Below are 19,840 nucleotides of genomic sequence, written 5' to 3'. Positions count from 1 at the left end.
TGGCTTTAGCTCACAACCAGCCTGCACCGCTGGCTCAGCGGGCATCTCCACCCCATGGACATGGACTGTCACGCCTGGGAAGGCTGGGGAGTGCCGCGGGCAGGGTTTCCCGGGTGTGAGCGGACCCAGCCCGGGGCTCCCTCCGGCCGTGCCCCGCGGAACGATCGCGCCCGGCGCGGTTTGTCCCCTGCGCGCCGCCGTAGCCGTTGCCATGGCGACGGGCGCAGCGGCCCGCGGCCCGCGGCGGCGCCGGGAGCTGCCGTGAGGCCTCGGGCCGGGGCCCCGCGCCCTGCCCGGGCATGAGGCGGGGCCGCTGCCAACCGCTTCTGCGGGAAGAAGGTGAGGGCTGGGAGGCGGTGGAGTGCGGGAGGGCTCTGCGCGGCTCGCACCACAGTGGCTGCCCGGTGCCCGGCACCTCCTGGTGCTTGCCCGTGCGTCCCGGTGCCTCTCTCTGCCTACCCTGAAAGTGATACATGCTGCTTCTTATATTCAGTGCTTTCTGGAGCTGCATATAAAGGGATGCCGGGCATACCCACTGTGGGTTTTGTGACAGGTAGCTCAAAGTGATGCACGAGCAATGAGGAAAGATGACAGGATTAGTAATGATTTCTCATCCGTGATGAGCCAGTTGCCATGTAGCAACTTAAATTCAGGCAGGCAGATACTGCTAACTACTTCAAAGGATGAAGTTAGGAATTTTTTATTCCAGCCTACATAAAACCATGCTGATGAACATAATTTATATTCTCTGCGATTCTTACCCACTCCTCTACCAGTTGACCCAAAAAGATATTTCCAGCCCTTCGCCAGGGAATGAAGGGCTGTTGGCATACCAGGCTTGGAATTGTCCCGCTCACTCTTTTAGCAGTTGCCCTGCTTGCTCTCTTCCAGCCCTATGGAATTGTTCTGGCACTGGAACCATTATCAAAAATACCACAAGTGAACCAGAGGCCTCCGCCTTTTCTTTCATTACTCTCCTGTGCATGTTAATCAGGCTAATTGAAGTTGTTTGTCATGTTAGATGTTCATTCCACATCCTCTTTAGTTACTAAGGAAGGGTGAGAGTGGTGCAGAGGTACCTTGAGTCATCTCGGGTCCAGCAGAGCTCCTTTGTGCTGGTTTTGTGATGCTGCCCCTGATCTACTGCCTGGTTTGCTTTCCCTGCTATCTCAAGTTTTCTGTGAAGCAGAGCAGCCCAACTCTCTGTTGTTAGAAACTCTCCTGGCCCTGTGACAAGGGAAAAGCAGCATATAATAATCCACCACAAACTGAAAAAAGGAGAAATTGCTAATGAGCTCAGAGCTGTTTCTCTTCACATATGTCATCATTTTAGGCTCTACTTTGTCTGCCTTGGAGCATCTCTCCAGCACCAGGGCTCAGTCACAGTACTTCTGTTTCACATCATTTTGTTTTCCATTTTTGATTTCTGTAGATGAATATCTGCAACAAACCCCATAATAAGATAGCTCCAGAGGATCTGGGCGAAGCTGTCCCTGAGGTGAAGGTCCAACGCGCTCGAAGAAATGGCTGGAGCTGGCCCCTACACCTGTTCCAGGTCATTGCCTGGCTGCTGTTCCTGTTCTTTGCTCTGGTTGGCTTTGGAATCCTGGTTCCTCTCCTGCCCCGCCACTGGCTGCCTGCCGGCTACATCGTATCCTTGGATGGAGAGGGGAGCAGGGGCTGGTACAAACTATCCCTGGGCTTTAACAGCCCTTCTTAGCACAGAAAGCGTGGGAGAAAAGCACCTGAGTTCAGAATGTTTCTCTGAACTGTAACCATCATCTTGATAATCTCCTGACTATAAAAACCAGTTGCTTTGAGATCTTCCCTTTAGGTCACTGATGTTCTGCTGGTCTCCTTCATCACTCTCCATTAAGGTTACTCCTTTGCCCCCAATGCTCTTCTCCTCCCTGCTTCTACCTATGTGTCTCCTTTGCTTTTTATTTTTTTTTTTTTCTACAAGTGTGCTGCAGGGTTTGGGGGAAATCATACAAAAAAGCCCCTCCTGAAACATCCTTGTTGTGAAGGCAGCCCCACCTCTCTGTGCTGGCTGAGGGAGTCATGACAGGCAGCTTGGCATGGTCATGGTTCTATGGTGGGCTGCTTCTGATGGCTCACAGTGGGTGTCCCCCCGGGCACTCCTCTGTGTTCAGTAGGAAATCTGGGAGTGACACAGCAGGTGGTGTGCTGTGAACCTCAGAGGAGAGGTCTCTTATGGGACAGTCTGGAGCAGCAGTTTAGGACACATCTAACCAAGACCCTGAAGGGTCTAGAGGAGAAGCAGCTGAGGAGACTTGGCTTGTCCAGCCTGGAGCAGCTGGGGAGCCACCCCAGTGCTCCCAGTGCCACATGTACTGTCACCTGTGCTCAGGGAAGGAACAAGACCAGACCTTGCTCTGAAGGAATGGGGTGTGCACTTACATCATTTATACATCTGATACAGATGCCTCTAAGTCTTTGATATGTTAGGGATTATTTTGCTTATTATTGTTATAGTTTTTACACCTGCATGATTTAGACATTAATATCATTAGCTCAGTAGTCTTATATCTACTTAACTTGCTCAAATCCTTGATACTATGACAGTTCAAACTTTGTGAATTTGTCTACCAAATATCTTAATAATGCAATCTAAAGTTACTCTTAATTCAACAGATCAATATTTCCTCAAGTTTTACTTCCACTTAATAAAGCACTAATGTCTCTTGTGTCAAAGGCAAATCCCTTCCCAATCTGCTTCACCAGCCATCAGAGCTCCAGTGAGCTGGACCTCTCAGAGGCCTTCTTTTTTAACTTACTACACTGATCTATTTTCTGTATGATCAATGATGTGCACATCTGGGTGTATAGAAACAATGCAAATCCTGGATCCTTTGTAGGAGCCTGTTTTAAAGGTGTGCTCCTCTTCCTTGGGATTCTAAGGAAAAGGAAAGCCAGGTAATCAATACTTCCTTGATGTGACCTTTTTTTCTTGAAAGTCTGGTCCAGTGAAAGGACATGTGCAGCCTTTCCAAGGAGTCTTTGTGGACTAAGAAACTTGGACCTATGTCAGCAGTTTGTACTTGGGGTCAGATTCTGGTAAGTACAGGTAAATTTTGAACTTCTCTGCTAGGAAGGGCACTTCTGCAAGGCGGAGTAGTACACAATGAGGAGGGATGTTCCTGTAGATTTAGTTGTGTTTTTCCAGGGATATTTATTACAAGGTACACATCTCTATCAATGAAGCTCAGATGAATGTGCTGCAATCAGTTATGTAGCAATTTCTAATTCTATGCCATAAATTTCTCATCTGTGTGGGATTTGTGTATGATGGATTAAAAGACATGTTAAATCCTTAACTGTGTACTCCAGTGTCCAGGAGTGTGTTTTATCTACCATTTAGTTGTTCATCTTACTGCAGTTTCCATTGATCCTGCGGATGCAAACGTGCGAGAGAAGAACTATCTGGGGCCTCTGGCCACCTTCAACCGTAACCAGCATGCCCATGTCATTGAGAACCATCACTGCCATGTCTGTGATGTAGATGTGTAAGTATCTCTTCTTTCTACTGCTCTGTCTTCTTCACCATTGCATTTCACCATTAGTCCTTAATGTCAGACTATAAGAGTTGAAACTGAAACTGGTACAGTGCAAGTTAAGCTTTATCCTCTGGCAGGGTTCAGGTAGTTGGGTAGGGGTCTTCTGTCAAATATGCCCAGGGTTCTGTGTTTTATTTCATTGCTCACATTGTGTGGAGAAGGCTGTAGTGTGCCATGTTGCCTGGGTGTTGGTGTTTTACCTATCAGTGTGTAAGTAGTTTGTGTGGGTGTGTGTGCTTGTCTCTGGCTGTATTCTGGCCAGTTGCAGGAAATGCTTGGAGGGCAGGCATTGAGATCAACCTCTGTAGTATTGCTGAAGGGATTCAAATAAGAATTCAACAATCTCCAAATTAAAAATCATGCAGTGCATTGAAGGGCGAACTTTGTAGTGTTTGCTGGATTGTGATCCAGCAGTGACAGATAAGTTTGGGAGATTAAGTACTCCTGATGCAGAAGGTTTACTCACTGTTATGAGGATTTCTGCTGCTGTATCCCCCTGTGTCTGAGTCACTGAAAAGTCATAGTAATGAGCTAGTCCTGCCATGCTAATGCCACGTTTTCTTTGGCAGAAGTGCCAAGTCAAAGCACTGTGGAACTTGCAACAAGTGTGTGTGTGGCTTTGATCATCACTGCAAATGGCTCAACAACTGTGTGGGAGAGAGAAACTACTGGTAAGAGCTTGGCATTGTGGCAGAAGCACAACACTGCATCAATAATGTGGCTGCTTCTCTTTCCAGGGTTCTCCTGTATCTCACTTCAGTCTGTACTTAGCCATGCAGAACCACTTTTCTTTTATCCCCTGGCTGAATAAAATCAGTCATGAGAAAACTAGATGGAAAATACAAGTATAATCATGGCATTAAAATATCTAGGGATAAAATTTCTAAACTTAGAATGTTGTAGCTGAACATCTGTAAGTAAAAACAGAGAACATAGAGTTATTATTTGTTATTGGGAAAAGCTTACAGGATCTTGAGTGTTCTTAGTTCTTCTGAAAGCTGGAGTAGGAATGGAACCATGATGGTGCTGTTCCAATTTGAAACAAGCTGCATCCAAATCATGTGCTTTCCCTACAAGACTTGCCAGTTGGCAGGAGTCCCAGCAGCATATAGAGACCTTTAATCCATGCCAGGTTTGAGATAAGAATAAGGAGACTGTCACTGATGCTTCTCAATTTACTTTCCTGCACTTAAACCCCATGGAAAGCAAAGTGGTGTTGCTGGGTGCCATGTTACACTGATGGCTAGTGAAGCAGATTGGGAAGAGATTTCCTTGGACACACACTACACTTCAGATTTTGTGCAGGGAGCTCTTTTTCTGTCCTAGATATGCTTGACTGTTTTGTAATCATGGTTGCACTAAAGGGTCACAGTTTAGTCCCTCAGAGTAACAAATAATAAGTAAAGCTGTTCACCAGTATCTATCATAAGTGTAAGAAAGTGTGACAATAATTTGAGGTAGCTGTCTCTATCTCTATCTTCATTAGAGGCTGGGATATTGATTTGTGTGTGTGATGTTATTGAAGCCACTGAGAGCTCTCCCTTTCCTGGCAGGCTCTTTTTGAATAGTGTGCTGTCTGCCATTCTGGGCCTGGGGCTTCTGCTGCTCGTGGCTTTCTACGTCTTTGTGGAGTTCTTCGTCGACCCCGCGGTGCTTCGCTCTGACCAGCACTTCGATGGTACAGCAGTGCTTCACATGAGCATCCTGGGAATCAGCCAGCATATCTTGATGAGGGTTTGGATTCTGTGAGCTCTTCCTCTGAGGAGGAACTCCATTCCTTACTGCTTCAATTTTATATTTCTGTTTGAGTATCTCTGCTCAGCTGGATGGAGTGTCTTTCCTTGTAGAGCTAATTGCTCTTCCTCAAAGCCCTGCAGGCACCGGATTTCTTAGGCCTCCAGTGCACAATGGGTCTGCAGCTACTATGAGTTAACAGGATTTCCAGCTGTAAAGTTTATTTAGAGATAATTCATACCTGGACAATATACTTACCTCCAACTCTGTTTTACAGCTTTGAGGAACCACATGGACCGCTGGTATGTGTTTCTTCCTGCATCTCCTGTTGAGACTCGGGCACCTGCCATTTTGGTGACAGCTGGGATTTTTATTCTTCTGAGCCTTGTGACCATGATCCTGCTGGGCCACCTCTTGACTTTTCACATTTATCTCTGTAGGTGTTTTGTTCCTGTCATCTATACCAACAATTAATTTTTGCATATCTTCTACTCATCCTGCATTCACTCGTGTCACTAATGTACATACACCCATTGTGCAAAATTGGGATTTAACATTATATTTCTGAGTTCCTCCCTGTACCAGGTGGGCTTATCAGTGCTTGTGTAATGTGGGGCTTGTGTTGGACCTCTGCAGCCATGTTTAAGCTATGTTATCCTGAAACCAAAAGCACATTGGAGGGTACTGGAGAGGCCAAGTGGGATGAAGTGGTCAATCCCAGCTTGGTGTCAGCCATGGCAGATTCAGATTAACTCCACATGTGGCCTTTGTGAGTCTCCTCACTGTGCTCCCCAGTACTTCTGTTGTGTGAAAGAGCCTGTTTTTTCCCCTTGTTCCAGAGAAATGTGTTTGTATGGAGCTAAATTTCTGATTGGAGCACTGCCGCCCAGTTTAAGGTCCCTTTATGGAAATTGTACCATATTGATACAAGAGGATTTGTGGAATTCAGAAGAAGAGGCTTTCAGAAAGGCTTCTCTTTAGATCTACTGCTTGTTGCTCAGTCGAGAAAGGATATTTATGTTTGTTTATGTAAAGATGGGCATCAAAAACTTTTTTTCAGCCATCGTCTAAAATTAAGCCAGTGCTTCTTGGCTGCTGATGAAAGTTGTGATAGGGAGAGATCTTACATTTGCAGTAGTTGGTGGTGCCAGAAGTATGAAAGAAGGGATGTGGTGGAAGAGAAGTGAGGACAGCAGTTACAGAGGATCCTTGGATGGATTTTCAGGTTCTCACTTAACAGACCTGCAGATGCCAACACAAACTAGGTCAGCACAAACAGCACAGCTCCAGAAGCAAAACAGTTGCACTGCTGAAGTGTAGTGTTTGATAGGTGAGTGTTTCCCAGCTGCATGGACAGCACTCAGTGAGGACACTGACCATCATTTTCTTCTGCAGCCTCTTTGAGCTTGACTGAAATTTGGGCACGCTGCAATTTTGTGTCCCTAGCAGAATTGACAGTTGGTTTTTTCTGGGTTAATGGCACTGCCTGGAGATTTGAAAGGTTGATGTAGCACTTTTTAAAGACAAAAAACATCACAAAGCTCCAGGAAGGTTTCTCCTGAATGAAAGGGGATTATTCTGTTTAGTCCCGAGTGTCATTTATCCTGTCCTTGTGTGCAGCTTCCACAAGAGGGTGCTCCCTGCCTGAGATAATGATCTGCTTTATCTGTCAGACGGGAACCTCTGTGTGTGCCACTAGTTGTGCTCCGGGCTTGGGGAGATTTTGCTGCTCTTGTCTTGGGGTGATTCTTTTTCCTCTTTTGGAATAAATTTTGAGCCAAATTAACTTCTACTTTTGGCCCAGTTTTAAATCTTTTTCTTCCATCTCACGTGGAAACAGAATTATTGCTAATGTTTGTAACGTTTTATTACATTATAATCTGCTTCCCTAATGAAACTGTTCCCAGCTGTGCAGAATGTAATGTGTAAGCTCTTGCTTTAAAGGAGGGGTGTCACCACACTGAAGTCTTTATTGTGTGCTGCATATGAGTGTGCATTGCACTTACCACTGCATTGTGTGCTGCATATGAGTGTGCATTGCACTTACCACTGCACTTACTACTGGCTTTCAGGGAGGCAAAGTATGTCTGAACTTAAACTCCTCTTATTTTATACCTGTAATTGTCAATAGTCTCCTCTGAATGCTTTAAGGTAGACAGTGTTGTAATGAACTGTCTTCCCTCTTTTGAGACTAGAAATACACTTTACCAATTTCAGTGTAATTACTGTTGGTCAGTATTTCTTCATATACCTTTTTGTTTTTCAATAATTAAATTACAGAAATTAAGTAGCACCCATGCAAGGGTACTGCACTTAGGCTTCCCATTAAAAAATGGCTTAAGTCAGGTATGAATATTAAAATTTACTGTCTAGTTTTGTTACAAGCACAGAGAAAATTTCAGAGTTGCTCTCCAGATTTTAATTACTCACTATGATCACTCATAGAAATTAGGTTATTCTCAAAATAGTAGACCTATGTATTCAAAATTACTAGTCTTGATTCAGACTCAGTTCTGCAGGCATTTGGTGAAGCAGGGCACTTCAGAAGCTTGGAGGGAGGATATTTTTTTTATTCAGTATCAAGAGGCTGATAGCAGAATAAAAAGAAAAAAACAGTAGGGAATATAGGAAAGCATGTAGGGTTATTCATAGACTGATTATATTTTGCATGTTATGTGCCACAGTGTTATCTGGCCAAAAAGTGCAGTATTTTAACTAAGTAGCTCTGTTAAAATATTTTTTAAATTACACTGTAAGTATTCAAAAACAACAAAATCCAAATTAAAAGTTTTTAATAGGCCTTTGCTTATGAAGCAACATTCTGTTTTTCAAAGAAAGCAAAGGGTGCCATTCTAGCAGCACTTGCCAGCACCTTGCACTGTCCCTGTTAAGTACTCACTTGGCTGCAGACTCATATTCATCTCTATGTTCTCTCTTCTTGGCCAAATTGATCCTGATTTTTTAGTTTTTCATAAGGTGATTGATTGTGATTCCTTCATAAGGTAATTTTTATTTCTTCATAAGGTGATTCTTCCCCAGCTTTTCTGTGAAGTAGTCCTGTGTTCAGGGCATGATTTTGAGTGATCTTCAGGCAGAGGGAGGATTTTAGTCCAGGTGATCCTAGGCAACTGCTTTAACTGCTGTGCTTCTATAAAAAAGGAGTAATAACTACCAGGCTGTGCACTAAAACCCTTCAGCATCTGTTTCTGGGTTTAGTCTCTAAAAATACTTAAGGTCATTATGGGAAGAATGTCCATGTTTTGAACTCTTTGGGGTCTCATGAAGAAGCCAAGTTGCTCAGAAATGTCACATGCTTTTGGTCATTCATGGAAGCAGATGTGTTTGCATGGGAACCTGGAGAGCTCATAAACTCAGGGACTTGTGAACTCTGGGCACATCTGTTTGGCACTAGGCTGTGCATATGATGCTCCCTGGTTTGCACATTAAGTGTCAATCACTACAGGACACACTAACCTGCTCAATTTCTTCTCTCCATTTAGCACCACATACCTTCTGATTCCTCACTGAGCTGTTTTTACAGTGCAGATCTTAAACCTCTTCAACAAGAATAATGGATTTGCCCTGTAATGAACTGAACAAATTACTACAGTATAGAAAGCTGTGCCATTCTAGGACACTTTACAATAGCAGGACTGTAAGAAAGCATTGTGATGGTGATAATAAAAGATATAGTAGGATGTACAGGACACAGCTATTTTTGGCTTAGATTATCAGTTTCTTCATGTTTATAGTTACTATTTGATTGTACAGTTATCCAGCCTGTTTGTGTAAGTGCAGTCAGGGAGGGGCCTTTCCTGTGCTGACAGGTCTCTTTCTTCCCTTTCAGTGTGGCACAAGCTGACTACGTATGAGTACATCCTGCAGCAGCGTCCCCAGCAGCAGCCAGACAAGGTAGACAAGAAACAGGAGTCTTGTTCCTCCCAAGTGAAACCCAGTCAGGTACTCATCCTACTTTCAGTCCATTTCCCAAAAACAGCCTTGTTTGTTTGCTGTGTAAACTTTGCTTCACTTTCTTGTGCTCCATATTTTAAAGGCAGTTGCTAGAAATAAGACTTGGTACTTTGATGGAGTTGAGTAGGATGTGAAAGAGTTCAAGGCCTGTAATTCCACAAACACTTTAGGTATAATGCAAGTACTGCTTTCAAAGGAATCAATCCCACCCACTCTCTTCTTCCACCACTTGTTTTGGGCCCTGCACTATCTAGTCTCTTCTGCCAGCACAGCTGTTCATTAGGACAGGGTGGGGCAACTCATCTGAGTAACAATCAACTTTATTAAAAAAACAGTTGAGCTGGCCCAGCTCCCTCCCATTGGGTTCACCAAGCAGTCACATAAATGCCTGGCTCAGCACGAAGGAGGGTGACTGAGGAGTGGGAAGAATCCTTTCCCTGAATAGGGCAGGACCATCTGTTTAGGTGGCACTGCACATCTTGGGGGCTTGTGTCATGACTTCAAATGAGACAGGCTCTAGGGCTGGAGAAACTGGGGCTAATCACTGAGCAGCTAATAATACCAGTAATTTAACCATCTTAAAAGTGGAAAGGACACCAGTTTTTCAGAAAAGATCCAGACCTAGATATCTGATTTTCTTTGAAATGAGTCTGTACAATGATAAGGGTCCTTGTTATTATCATGATGTTAATGTATATCTCTGTAAAAAGAGTTCTATAAGCTCCCAAATGCTGCCAGACTCTGCAGAGACAGATATATCAGGCTCTGAATTGAGAGTTCAGTGTCATTTATTTTGCTACAAGGCAAAATTAATTATTGGATTAACTCAGATTTTGACTGGACACATTCTATACTGATTTCAGCAGGGGCTTGAACTAGAAATTTCCAGAAATTCTTCCCAGTCTAAATTATTCTGTGATTCTCAGTCATGTGTTGCTTTTCATTTTATGCAAGTTAGTTATCTACTATATAAACAGCTTTGTATTTCATAAGAAATTAATTAAATATAAGCTTCATCCAAGTATTCTCTACAGAGATACTGGGATGTCTCTGGATTCATCCATAGTTTTTTTCCTATCAAAGCAAAGGGGAAGGTGAGCTCATTCAGTTTTCTATAATATGAAGTCCCTAGCTTTTCATATATATTTTTTTCTGTTTTGGAAAAGTTGAACTTTCAGTTTAAACAGAGGTTTCCATAACAACAAAAATATTTGGCACTTTGTTTCACAGAGCTTTGCTTACTATGAAAATTAAAACAATAATAAAGCATTAGCTCTAGTCAACTAGTTATTGAATTTTAATTGATACTGAAAAGGTATTTGAACAGGGGTGGACTTCATGTGTTTGTGCACTTTTGGGATGTTGGCATTCTGCTGTCCTGTGATGTTCTTCTGTCTGCACTGGTTCTTATCTAGATATGTGTGAATATTGTTAATTTGAAGCAGCAAACCTGGAAGGAGCAGGGTGAAAAGGAGTTTGATGTTTCAGGACTGCAGTTAGGACCTTGGGGAACAAGAAAGACTGGATGATGCCCAGTAACATTGTTAAGAAAAATGTTAACCCACTAGATTTTCCTTGTTTCTTACATAGCAACCAGAGATAAACACAAACAAATAGATTGGAGTAGGAGGACACCAAGTGACTTGCCTTTTGTAAGCTGTGTTGAATACAGCCTTCTTTAGCTTGAACACTGCAACCCTTTGTAATTGATCCAACATGTTGTAAGCATAAAATGGAAATTATCCTCTTCCCACTTTTGTCTGAACTGTTCATTCATTTTAGGGATTAAGAAGAAACATGCATTTCCCCTTTAATGCTTGTTTTTGAGCCTTATTCAAGCTTGGGTGTTGGTTTTGGCTTCAGTTTTCCATGTTGGTCTGTGGTTAAGTCTTCAGCTATGTTCAGGTTAAAGGATTCTTGTTCAGGATGAAGGATTCTTATGTACTTGTAGGATCTGCAAAGTAAGAGCCCTAATTTTGCACGTTTAAGTGGTTCAGATGTCACAAAAAATACAGAACAGTCGGGCACATTGAACATTTGCTTCTATTACCATACCTAAAGCAGGATGTGCAAGTAACCATTTTTTGTAGTCATTTGCAGTCCAAAAAAATATAAACTAAACCAAACCCTATGCTTTAATGCATAATTGCATTCATGCCAGGGAGCTGGCTTTCATATGAGGCCAGCTGGAATGTGATTCTTCTCACATTGCTAAAGTTTTGAACTTGCTTTGGAAACTGATTCAGGTTGGTGGGGTTTGATTTTAAATACAAAACACAGATTTTACTCAGCTTCCCTTACACTTTCAGAATTGTTTCTTTCTTCCAATGTCTATGTAAGACAAACTTAGTCTTCACTCTCAATCTCAACACTTGCAAAAGAACTCTTTTTTTTCCTGTTCAATTCTGCTTCCCCTCCAGGCAGACAGCACTTCAGGGCACTTCCTGACACTGGAGTGGTTGATAAGGGCAGCTGCAGTGGGTAAGGGAGTTGAATCCATCCTGGGTTTGTAAACCATGGACCTTGGGGTGGTCACAGCTGGTGGATATGGCCAGGACTTGCACGGGGGCAGCACCTGGGCAATGTGTCAGTCCAGCAATCTGCTTTCAGCAGGAGCAGCAGCTGAATCCTGACAGCCCAGCTGCAATGGGTGGCTCATCTTGATGCTGCAGTGGAAGGATTCTGAGTCTCCTGCTAAATGCCTGGGAGCAGAGGAAGGCTTGCACTCTGTGCTGTGGCTGTAGCTTGTGTCACACTCTGTGAGAACATTGTATTTTCTACTGATTGAGTCTCATTTGTTTTCATAGTCAGCTCTAATGCTTTACTTTCATTTATGTGGCTGGTTTGGGTCTACATTATTTATAGAAGGGTGAAATGAACAAAATGGATTTAAAAAGGCTCTTTCATTCCCTGCTTGGAAAGAAATTGTCCATATTATTCTCAAGATGAATCATTTATTAAGCTCCCTTGAAATTCCAGTCCTGCAGCCCTGTTTATGTGCTGTGTACATTGAATCCTGATTGGTTTCAGTTATTCTCTGCAGTGGGATGTCTCCTGCTGCAGCTCATTTCAGCCATGATCTGCTTCCCTCTGAAAAGACCTGCATCTCCTGCCTGTACACTCACAGTGACACGAGTCTGTGTCTGGTCTCCTTCCCTTGTGACTCAGGTGCATGAGGCCTGAATGTAAATCTTGATTGTAAATGTCCCAAGGAGCTTTGAGGAGACATTTGTGCACACTTTGTGTTCAGTTGGTGATGAGTGATGATGTGACTTGTGTTACAAATTCCAATTGAAATACACGTAGTAAATTTCTGCAGATTATTAGTCTTGCACTGGGATAAATTTTTATATCAGAAAGACATGCTTTTGATTTCTAAACCAATTCCTTTCAGATGTTATGTTACCACCTATAAAACAGCTGAAATTGTTATTTTTTTCTCTTTTTATTTGCCTTTTTATTCCTAACGTCTGAACTGATTTCTTGGCTGTCACTGAATGTGTAGCTCCATGGATTCTTTTCTAGTTCAGAGACTGTTGGTTTGTATATAAAGTTTAAACTGCTTTTCCCACATGCTTCACTTTCCACCTTTACCTCTAGCAATATAGATTTTAGCACCCTGTAATTCAATATTGTAAAGATCTTCCACAGCTCTTTGCGGCTGGCTTTCATTTTTAATGCCTTACATCAGGGAGTGTCATCACCAGGCTTCTCACTGCTCTGCTCTTTTATTAATTGTTTATGAATTTGTTCAAGTGCAGAGGTCCTGGATCTCTCAGAAACTCATTTGTGGCATGTCCAACTTTGACTTCATTTTCTCAAATTTGCTGATCAGGCTTTTCAGAAAAATAGGTCTTCATTAGCTTGTTTTAGCTATTTTTGAAGCTAATGCCTATGACATTTTAAATCCTTCCATTTTAATCTAAAAGTTATTTTAAAATGTCTTTATAGTCACTATGCAGTGAAACACTTACGAAGAAGTTCTCAAGTTTAAACTTTATTCAATTTTAAAAGCAGCTGATAAGTGGTGTCCAGGATCTTCTGAGCATGGTTTATCCTTTTTTGATAACAGGGCTTCATAATCTTCATCCCTTGGTTCTCTGACCATCCTAACTGGGTGCTTTTGAGGGAGAACTGGGGTCCTTTCCTATAATGCAGCATTTGGATTTAGGAAATTATTCTTATAATGTTTCTGAAAATATGCAGTTTTCAAGTTCAGTTGTCATTACTCTGAGCTCATCCACACCTGAGGCAAATAAACAATATATCACACTCATTTTTAAAAATCAGCAGGTCTCAGCCATACAGGGTCACACAAGAAATAGAAAACACTTTATGTTTTTCCTTTGTATTTCATTCTTCCATTCTCCTCACCTCCATTTTGCATTTAAAAGACATTTTTTGCATTCACTGCAGAGCTTCTCAGATTGGACTGTGTAACTAATGGAAGCTTTAAGTGGTATTTTGAATGTGCTCCCAAGAAATGACTAAGCTGATCTCTGTAAGTGTGATTTGGTTTTGAGTCACATGAAATACTGGCTGGACTAAACAAATTAATCAAGGGCTTCTAATTGGGCCAATCTTGGGTTTTCCATCTTCTTAAGCAGCAGTTTTCTGCTGTGCTACCAATAAGGACAAAAGATGTCTGGCATAAAAAGAAAGAGTACATCTGTAATGGAAATCCCTCTTCTCCCCTCTGTATTCTTATTAGTCTGAAAATGTTGTTTGTTTTGTTTTTCCAGGAAGCTGACCTATTGTCAGGTAATCCTGGCTATACAGACCCTGGAATTCAAGTAGAGGAATTCTCAACAGTAACTTCAGGAAAAAGGTGAGAAAAGTCAAGGATAAGATTCTCCCAGCACCATGTGTGCTGAATGGGAAATTGCTATCAAGGTCACTGATGGGCCCCAAGACAAAAGTTCTTAGAAGGATAGGGAGCACCAGTGTTTTGAGCAAGGCATAGTGAAATCCTTGAGTTTCAGGAGGGTAGATACCTGCAGGGATATTTGCCTTCCCTCTCCTGGGAAAATATAATTCCTAGAATACTCTCTTTAAGCTGTTTTGTATTAAATATTTTATATGAAACTGGTTTCTATTAATTGTTTTATATTAAAATTATTTTAAGGCTGTCTGATTTGTCCTGTAACTCCTCTATGGAGCTCATTATAGTTGCATGATTTCAGGTTGTGGAGAAAATGTATCACAACAGTTACAAATTTGTAACAGGCAAGCGCTCATGAGAAGACAGAATCCTTGTCTCTTAATTAGTCCTTTCCTGTTAACTTGTGTCCCTGAGGATTTCCTTCTTATTTTGCACCACTGTGCAGGAAAAATTCCCCTGCAGCTTTGCTGGGAATGCTGTGTAAGGCATTGTGATCAGCCTGATGTGTACGTGCAGGCAAAGAGGGCATCAGACTTAAGTGCTGCCTTAGGGAATCACCTTGTGTGTTTGCTGTGTTTTTAGCTTTCCAAAGCTCTATGTCCATAACCAAGAAGGTGACCCCAAGCAGAGCTCATCCCCTGAGTCCCCATCTCTTCTCTCTGTGGCCCCTTCTCAGGTAAGGAGGATTTGCCACGCAGCCAGCCTGCTGCTGGCAGCCCACCCAGGTGCTGGGCCACGCTCACTGCAGGGCAGGCTGTGCTTACCCCTGCTCACACAGCCTCTGCCTCCCCTCCCTGTGTGTCTGCAGGTGTGGCTGTGCCCTGCACTCACCAAATCCAGGTGTTGTTCTCCTATCTCCCCTCACAGGCATAATCAGAGCTATCCTACAGTCCCCTCACAAGCTCACAGCTGTAACACAGCTGTAACCCAGTGCTTTGCTGCCCCAGTGCAGCCCAGTGGCTCTGACTATACTTACATTTTTGTTGATGTAAGAAGCTCTGCATGTTTCTGTAGAGCAAAATCCAACAGTTTCAAAGTTCAAATAAGGCACCTGCCCAGAGAAAGATAGTGTGTGGGGATATGGAGCTTGGGTGTAAGAAACAGCTCTCCAAAGTCTTGAACTGGGCTTCTGATATTTGTGTATCTGCATCCAGATGCTCTCTCCTCTTGCTCAGATGGCAGGTGGTGGTGCTTTTCCTCTTTCCTCCAAACTTATTAATCAGTCTTGCCATGTAGATGGTAAGAAAAATCTATACTGTATTTGGGACAAGGACTATCCCTTTCTTGGGACAGTCTGTGCTGTGTGAGTTTTGGTTCCCTCTTCTAGTTTGGCTTCACAAATGCAAGTGACCAGTGTCTCATACAACCCCCAGCTCTGTGAGACAACAGCTTAAAGGTACCTACACAGAGAGAGTCACTGTATGCAGATAATGTGGGTTTGTGTTCATTAAATGCCTGTTCTCTATTACTGCTTCATAGTATCTCAGTCTTAAATGGCAAAATATTCTTGGACTTTGGTTATACCTAGTGCTTGTTATTCAAAGTAGGAAGAATTAAAAGGAGGTAACAAGTAAAAAAATTGTCTCCTTACTTTGGGCTGGTGAAGTGACTTCCCTTCTCTTGGGCCACTTGCTTTCACAGCAGCAGAAGAAAAGAAGAAAGAAGATGCAGAAAGCTTCTTCCCCAGCAATGGGCAGTGGATCTAAAGCACATGGTACACCACAGCCCTCATTATCAGATCCATCAGGTGAGAGTGCACCAGTCAGCTTCTCTGCTGAATCTTGCATAAATATATGTATGATTTGCTTTAACACTAGTGCATCAGCCATAGCAGAATTCCTGGGCTTGTTGATGTTTTTGTGGGGCTGAGAGATCTCTCTCTCCTTAAGGTTTCTTCTCCCTTTATTTCCATCTGCAGAGTTCCCAGCCATGGCTGCTGCCTCACCTTCCCACAGGCTTCACCTCTTAGCACCAGCTTTTCCTCTGAGAGCTGCTGTGTCCCCCAGCAGCATGGGCCTCATCCAGGCAGCAGGGCCCCCAGCTGACTATCACTCAGAGTCTGCTGAGTCCATGGATGAGATTCCTATGGCTCAGACTCGCCTTGGGAGCCCAGTCCTTCAAGGGCCTCCTAAGAATAACTCAGGCACCTCTCAGCATTATCCCTTGTCCACAGACAATCCCAGAGGAGTCAGGAAGAAGAATCTGTATTCTGAGCACAAGGTCAAAAGGAGAAGCTGCCATCTGGATAGACGCATGGAACGAGACCTGGAGCTTTTTTCTAAGGTTCCTGCTGTGTTTGTAAGTAAGAGCAGTGGAGAACCTCTTGTCCCTCAGCCCCAGCCCAGTGAGAGCACGTCAGAGCCTGACCACAGAAAATGCACCAGCAAGCAGCATGTGGGCACACATCATCCATGCTCAAAGGACATAAGGACAAGCACCACAGCGGCCTAGGGATCATTCTTCCAAAGTTATGGCCTTTGGGAACAGCGTTGGTGCTGTGTAGAGGCCTACAGGACTCACCCCTCACTGTGCACGTGCTGTCAGGCTGCAGTGGGACATTTCTCATCCTTAGCCAAAGCAAGAGGCAGCAAGGTGGCAAACCTGAGGTAGGCTTATTGCTCACGAGAGCTCAGGTGCTTTCCCTGGGGAAGGGCCAAGCCCTCTTGGCCCTCTGCGTGCTGGTACTGCAGTAGGTTCCCAGCAGAGTGTATGGGGAAGAACAAGGCTGCACCTCTGCCATCCCCTGTGCCCTGAAAGCTGTGTTTCCATCTGCCTACACCCTGTCATTGGATCATGCTCAGGGGCTTCAGCAAGTGGTCAGGGAATAACCTCAGGATTGCCCCATCCCTGTACCGCTTTCCACTGTGTACCCTCAAGCCACGTCCACCAGCAGCATCTTCTCTGCAAGGCAGCATAGTTTGACCTGCTCCCCCTTCCCAGCAGTCTGGGGTGCCCCATGCTGCAGCATTCTCATCAGAAGTTTTTGGATACAGCAGGTCCTGGAACCTTTCCAGTTCCTGTGCTGCCAGATCTGTATTAGTCCACAGCCAAGCCTGGGGTGTGTGTATTGCAGAAAGATCCCACAGCAGACAGTGGGGCACATGGCCAGTGCCTTGAGCCACAGCACCCTGTGCTGGGGGTGAGCTGCAGAGAGCTGTCTGGACTGCCATCCTACAGCACCTGTGCTCTCTCTGACCTCGTGGCTTCCCCAGGCAGAATGCCTCGTTCCAGATTCCTGGCTGAGTGCTGAGGCTGGGCCTTCAGCAAGCCCAGGTCTGCCTAGCAGCCAGCTAATCTCAGAGCCCAGACAGCAGCTACACACACAACTCCATGGGCTTTGTCACCAGCACGGCCATGTCTGACAGGATTTGGCACAGCCCTGAGCAGCAGCAATGCTGGCATGGCTGGATGCACATTTCCAGGCACATCCCCAGCACAGCACACTGCTGATGCTGTGAACAAACAGGTGCACCAGCAAAGAAAAGAAAGCCAGGGAGTCTTCATCACCCTTCCAAATGTTTTGATACATGGAAGGCACGACTGACTTTTCTTCAGCCTTCCTCCACCCAGGTGGATGCAGGTTAGGGAAGGACAGGGCAAAGCACAGTGCTGTGAGAGTCAAGCTAAGCTGTTCTCCCTTTGTCTAGCTCAGTCTGCAAGCATTCCTTGGAACTGGGTCAGAGCAGGCCAGGGGATCTGGGGTCAAAGGCTCTTTGGGTACAGTCAACACAGGACAGGCAGGCTGAACTTACAGCCTTGATGGGAGAGGCCTGAGAGAAAGGCCTGGAATTGTTTTAAAGGGCTGCATTACCCTCTTCTCTTGTGTGACTTTTGTCTCCTGAAAGAACTGGGATGAGGAGCTTTGACTCTTCATCAAATTACACAATCTGTTGAGCAGAAAAAGTGAAGTCTCATGTAGCTGTTGAAGTCATTTTGTCTCAGTTTGCAGGAAGGGCTGGCCTGTGGTCACAATCCTTGCTGCTTCCCTGCCTGCTGTGGCCAGTGGTGCCCACTGGCAGTGTGACCCTTTGGAAAAGCAGGTGAGTGTGGACCAGCAGACATGGCACTGGGTGTCTGCAGAGACCAGGGCATTGCTCACCTGTGAGTCCCAGTTAGACAAAGTCCTTCCTCTTGTTTCTCCTCATGTCTGCTGTCATCCAGGGAAACTGTGTCCTGCAGCAATGCTGGGCTCATGCTTTTCCAAGGGCAGCTGTCCCTCCACCAGAAAGCATTAGTAATTCCTCTTCAGCAGGTGCCCCTGAGCAGACCTTGTGTGGTTTCTTAAACTGTCCCTGCAGAATCAGTTCCAAAATAACGTATGGAGCTCTTCAGTAGCTCTGGCCACAATAAAATTTTCTATATTCTTTGCTAAATAGTTTCCTCCTTTCTTTTACAGCAATTCTTGGCTCTGCCCCATTGTTAATCCCCAGGCTGTTTGGTTCACTTCTCCCTGAGCCTCTGGAGTCCCAGAAGGGCTCAGCACTGTAATTGATGTGGGGATGACAGCAGTCCCTTCTCCAGAGGGCCTTTTGGGTGTTAGATGGGAGTATCTTCCCTGAGGGGTAGGGATCAGACCATCTTCTCCCTGAGCTGTGGACCCCAGCCTGGCTTTTGTGCTGGAGCTGGATGAACACCAGAGGAAGGAGGCCCAGCCAGCCCTGCACTGTGCTGAAGAAAGGCTGCTGTGCTCTTTGGGCTGAGGGGAACTGGGTTTCCTGTGCTATGAGATGTGCAGGCACATCCTTCTGCTGCCTTCAGCTGGAACATTTGCTCCACTCTGCTGAATAACTCAAGACTGCCAAATGTGCAAGGCTGTGTACGTGCATTGGAGCAGCTGGGTGCTAAGCCAAGAGCCAGGTTCCAGCAGGATGGGCTCCCAGCACTGCCAGTGTTGGACTCTGATCTCCTAAACCTCAAGGGCAGCAGGAGGATTGTGTGTGCCACATGGTGATTGAAATTGGCTGGGGTTTATATTTTTGCCACAACCACATCCAAAGAGCACTGTTGAAGATACACAGTGAACCCAAGAGTGAAAATGGTGAGGCTGAGATGGTTTTAGCTCCTGGACTCTCCTTCCCAACTTTGCTTTTGTCCTCTTGGGCCTTGAATGTTGATACCCTGCAAGTTCAAGTGCCAATGGCATTTCTGCTGCTCTGCATGAGGGATGTCCAGAGCAGACCTGTGGCAGTAAGTAAAAGGAACATTGAGGTGCTGCTGCAGAGTCCAACGTGGGGGCAGAGCAGTCCTGACCTCAGCACTAGAGGGTTGCAATGACCACAAGCTGCAGCCCAAGGCCATGAGAAAGCTGGGTTAAGGTCCTGATAGCAGAAATCCTGATGCTTCAGCTCCCCATCACTGCAGACACATTGAGGTCTGACATCCTCAAGCACTTTCTCCAGCACTAAATAAAAGGTTTTTGCCAGGGTGTGAACTTTCCCATCAGCTGGAGGCAGTGGCTTGGACCAGCTGTTTCCACCACAAGACACTGTGGCTTTCTATTAGGAAGAAGCAATGATTTGCAGGATGACAGCTTTCCACAATCCTCTGAAATCATGTCATGGTCCCTGGCCACTGTCTGGCAGCTGTGCCAGCCCCTGCAGTGCCTGCTCCAAGTCTCCACCTTGGCATGGGATACACGTCGTGCTTACTTTCATCTTTGAGCCTGGCTCGAGTT

The 19,840-nt window shown here is 44.7% G+C and overlaps 1 protein-coding gene across 4 annotated transcripts; it reads left to right on the top strand.

Moving 5' to 3' along the window:
- Nucleotides 1-230: 230 nt before the first annotated feature.
- Nucleotides 231-18,539, top strand: ZDHHC1 (zDHHC palmitoyltransferase 1). 4 transcript variants are annotated; one of them, XM_021541131.2, is made up of 11 exons: nt 231-339; nt 1,433-1,651; nt 3,352-3,527; nt 4,151-4,249; nt 5,132-5,256; nt 5,590-5,748; nt 9,160-9,272; nt 14,027-14,112; nt 14,749-14,842; nt 15,808-15,913; nt 16,085-18,539. In XM_021541131.2, the coding sequence occupies exons 2-11, from the start codon at nt 1,433-1,435 to the stop codon at nt 16,615-16,617; spliced, it is 1,710 nt and encodes a 569-aa protein (XP_021396806.2). In that variant the 5' UTR covers nt 231-339; the 3' UTR covers nt 16,618-18,539. The 4 variants fall into 4 exon arrangements, with proteins under 4 accessions (XP_021396806.2, XP_021396805.2, XP_021396808.2 ...); XM_021541130.2 differs by having other exon boundaries at nt 4,148-4,249; nt 15,811-15,913; XM_021541133.2 differs by having other exon boundaries at nt 4,148-4,249; nt 16,340-18,539.
- Nucleotides 18,540-19,840: the final 1,301 nt, after the last annotated feature.

Source organism: Lonchura striata, chromosome 13 (assembly GCF_046129695.1).
Source record: "Lonchura striata isolate bLonStr1 chromosome 13, bLonStr1.mat, whole genome shotgun sequence".
NCBI lineage: Eukaryota > Metazoa > Chordata > Aves > Passeriformes > Estrildidae > Lonchura > Lonchura striata.
The sequence above is the reverse complement of the archived record's forward strand: the minus strand, read 5'-3'. Positions and strand labels throughout refer to the sequence as shown.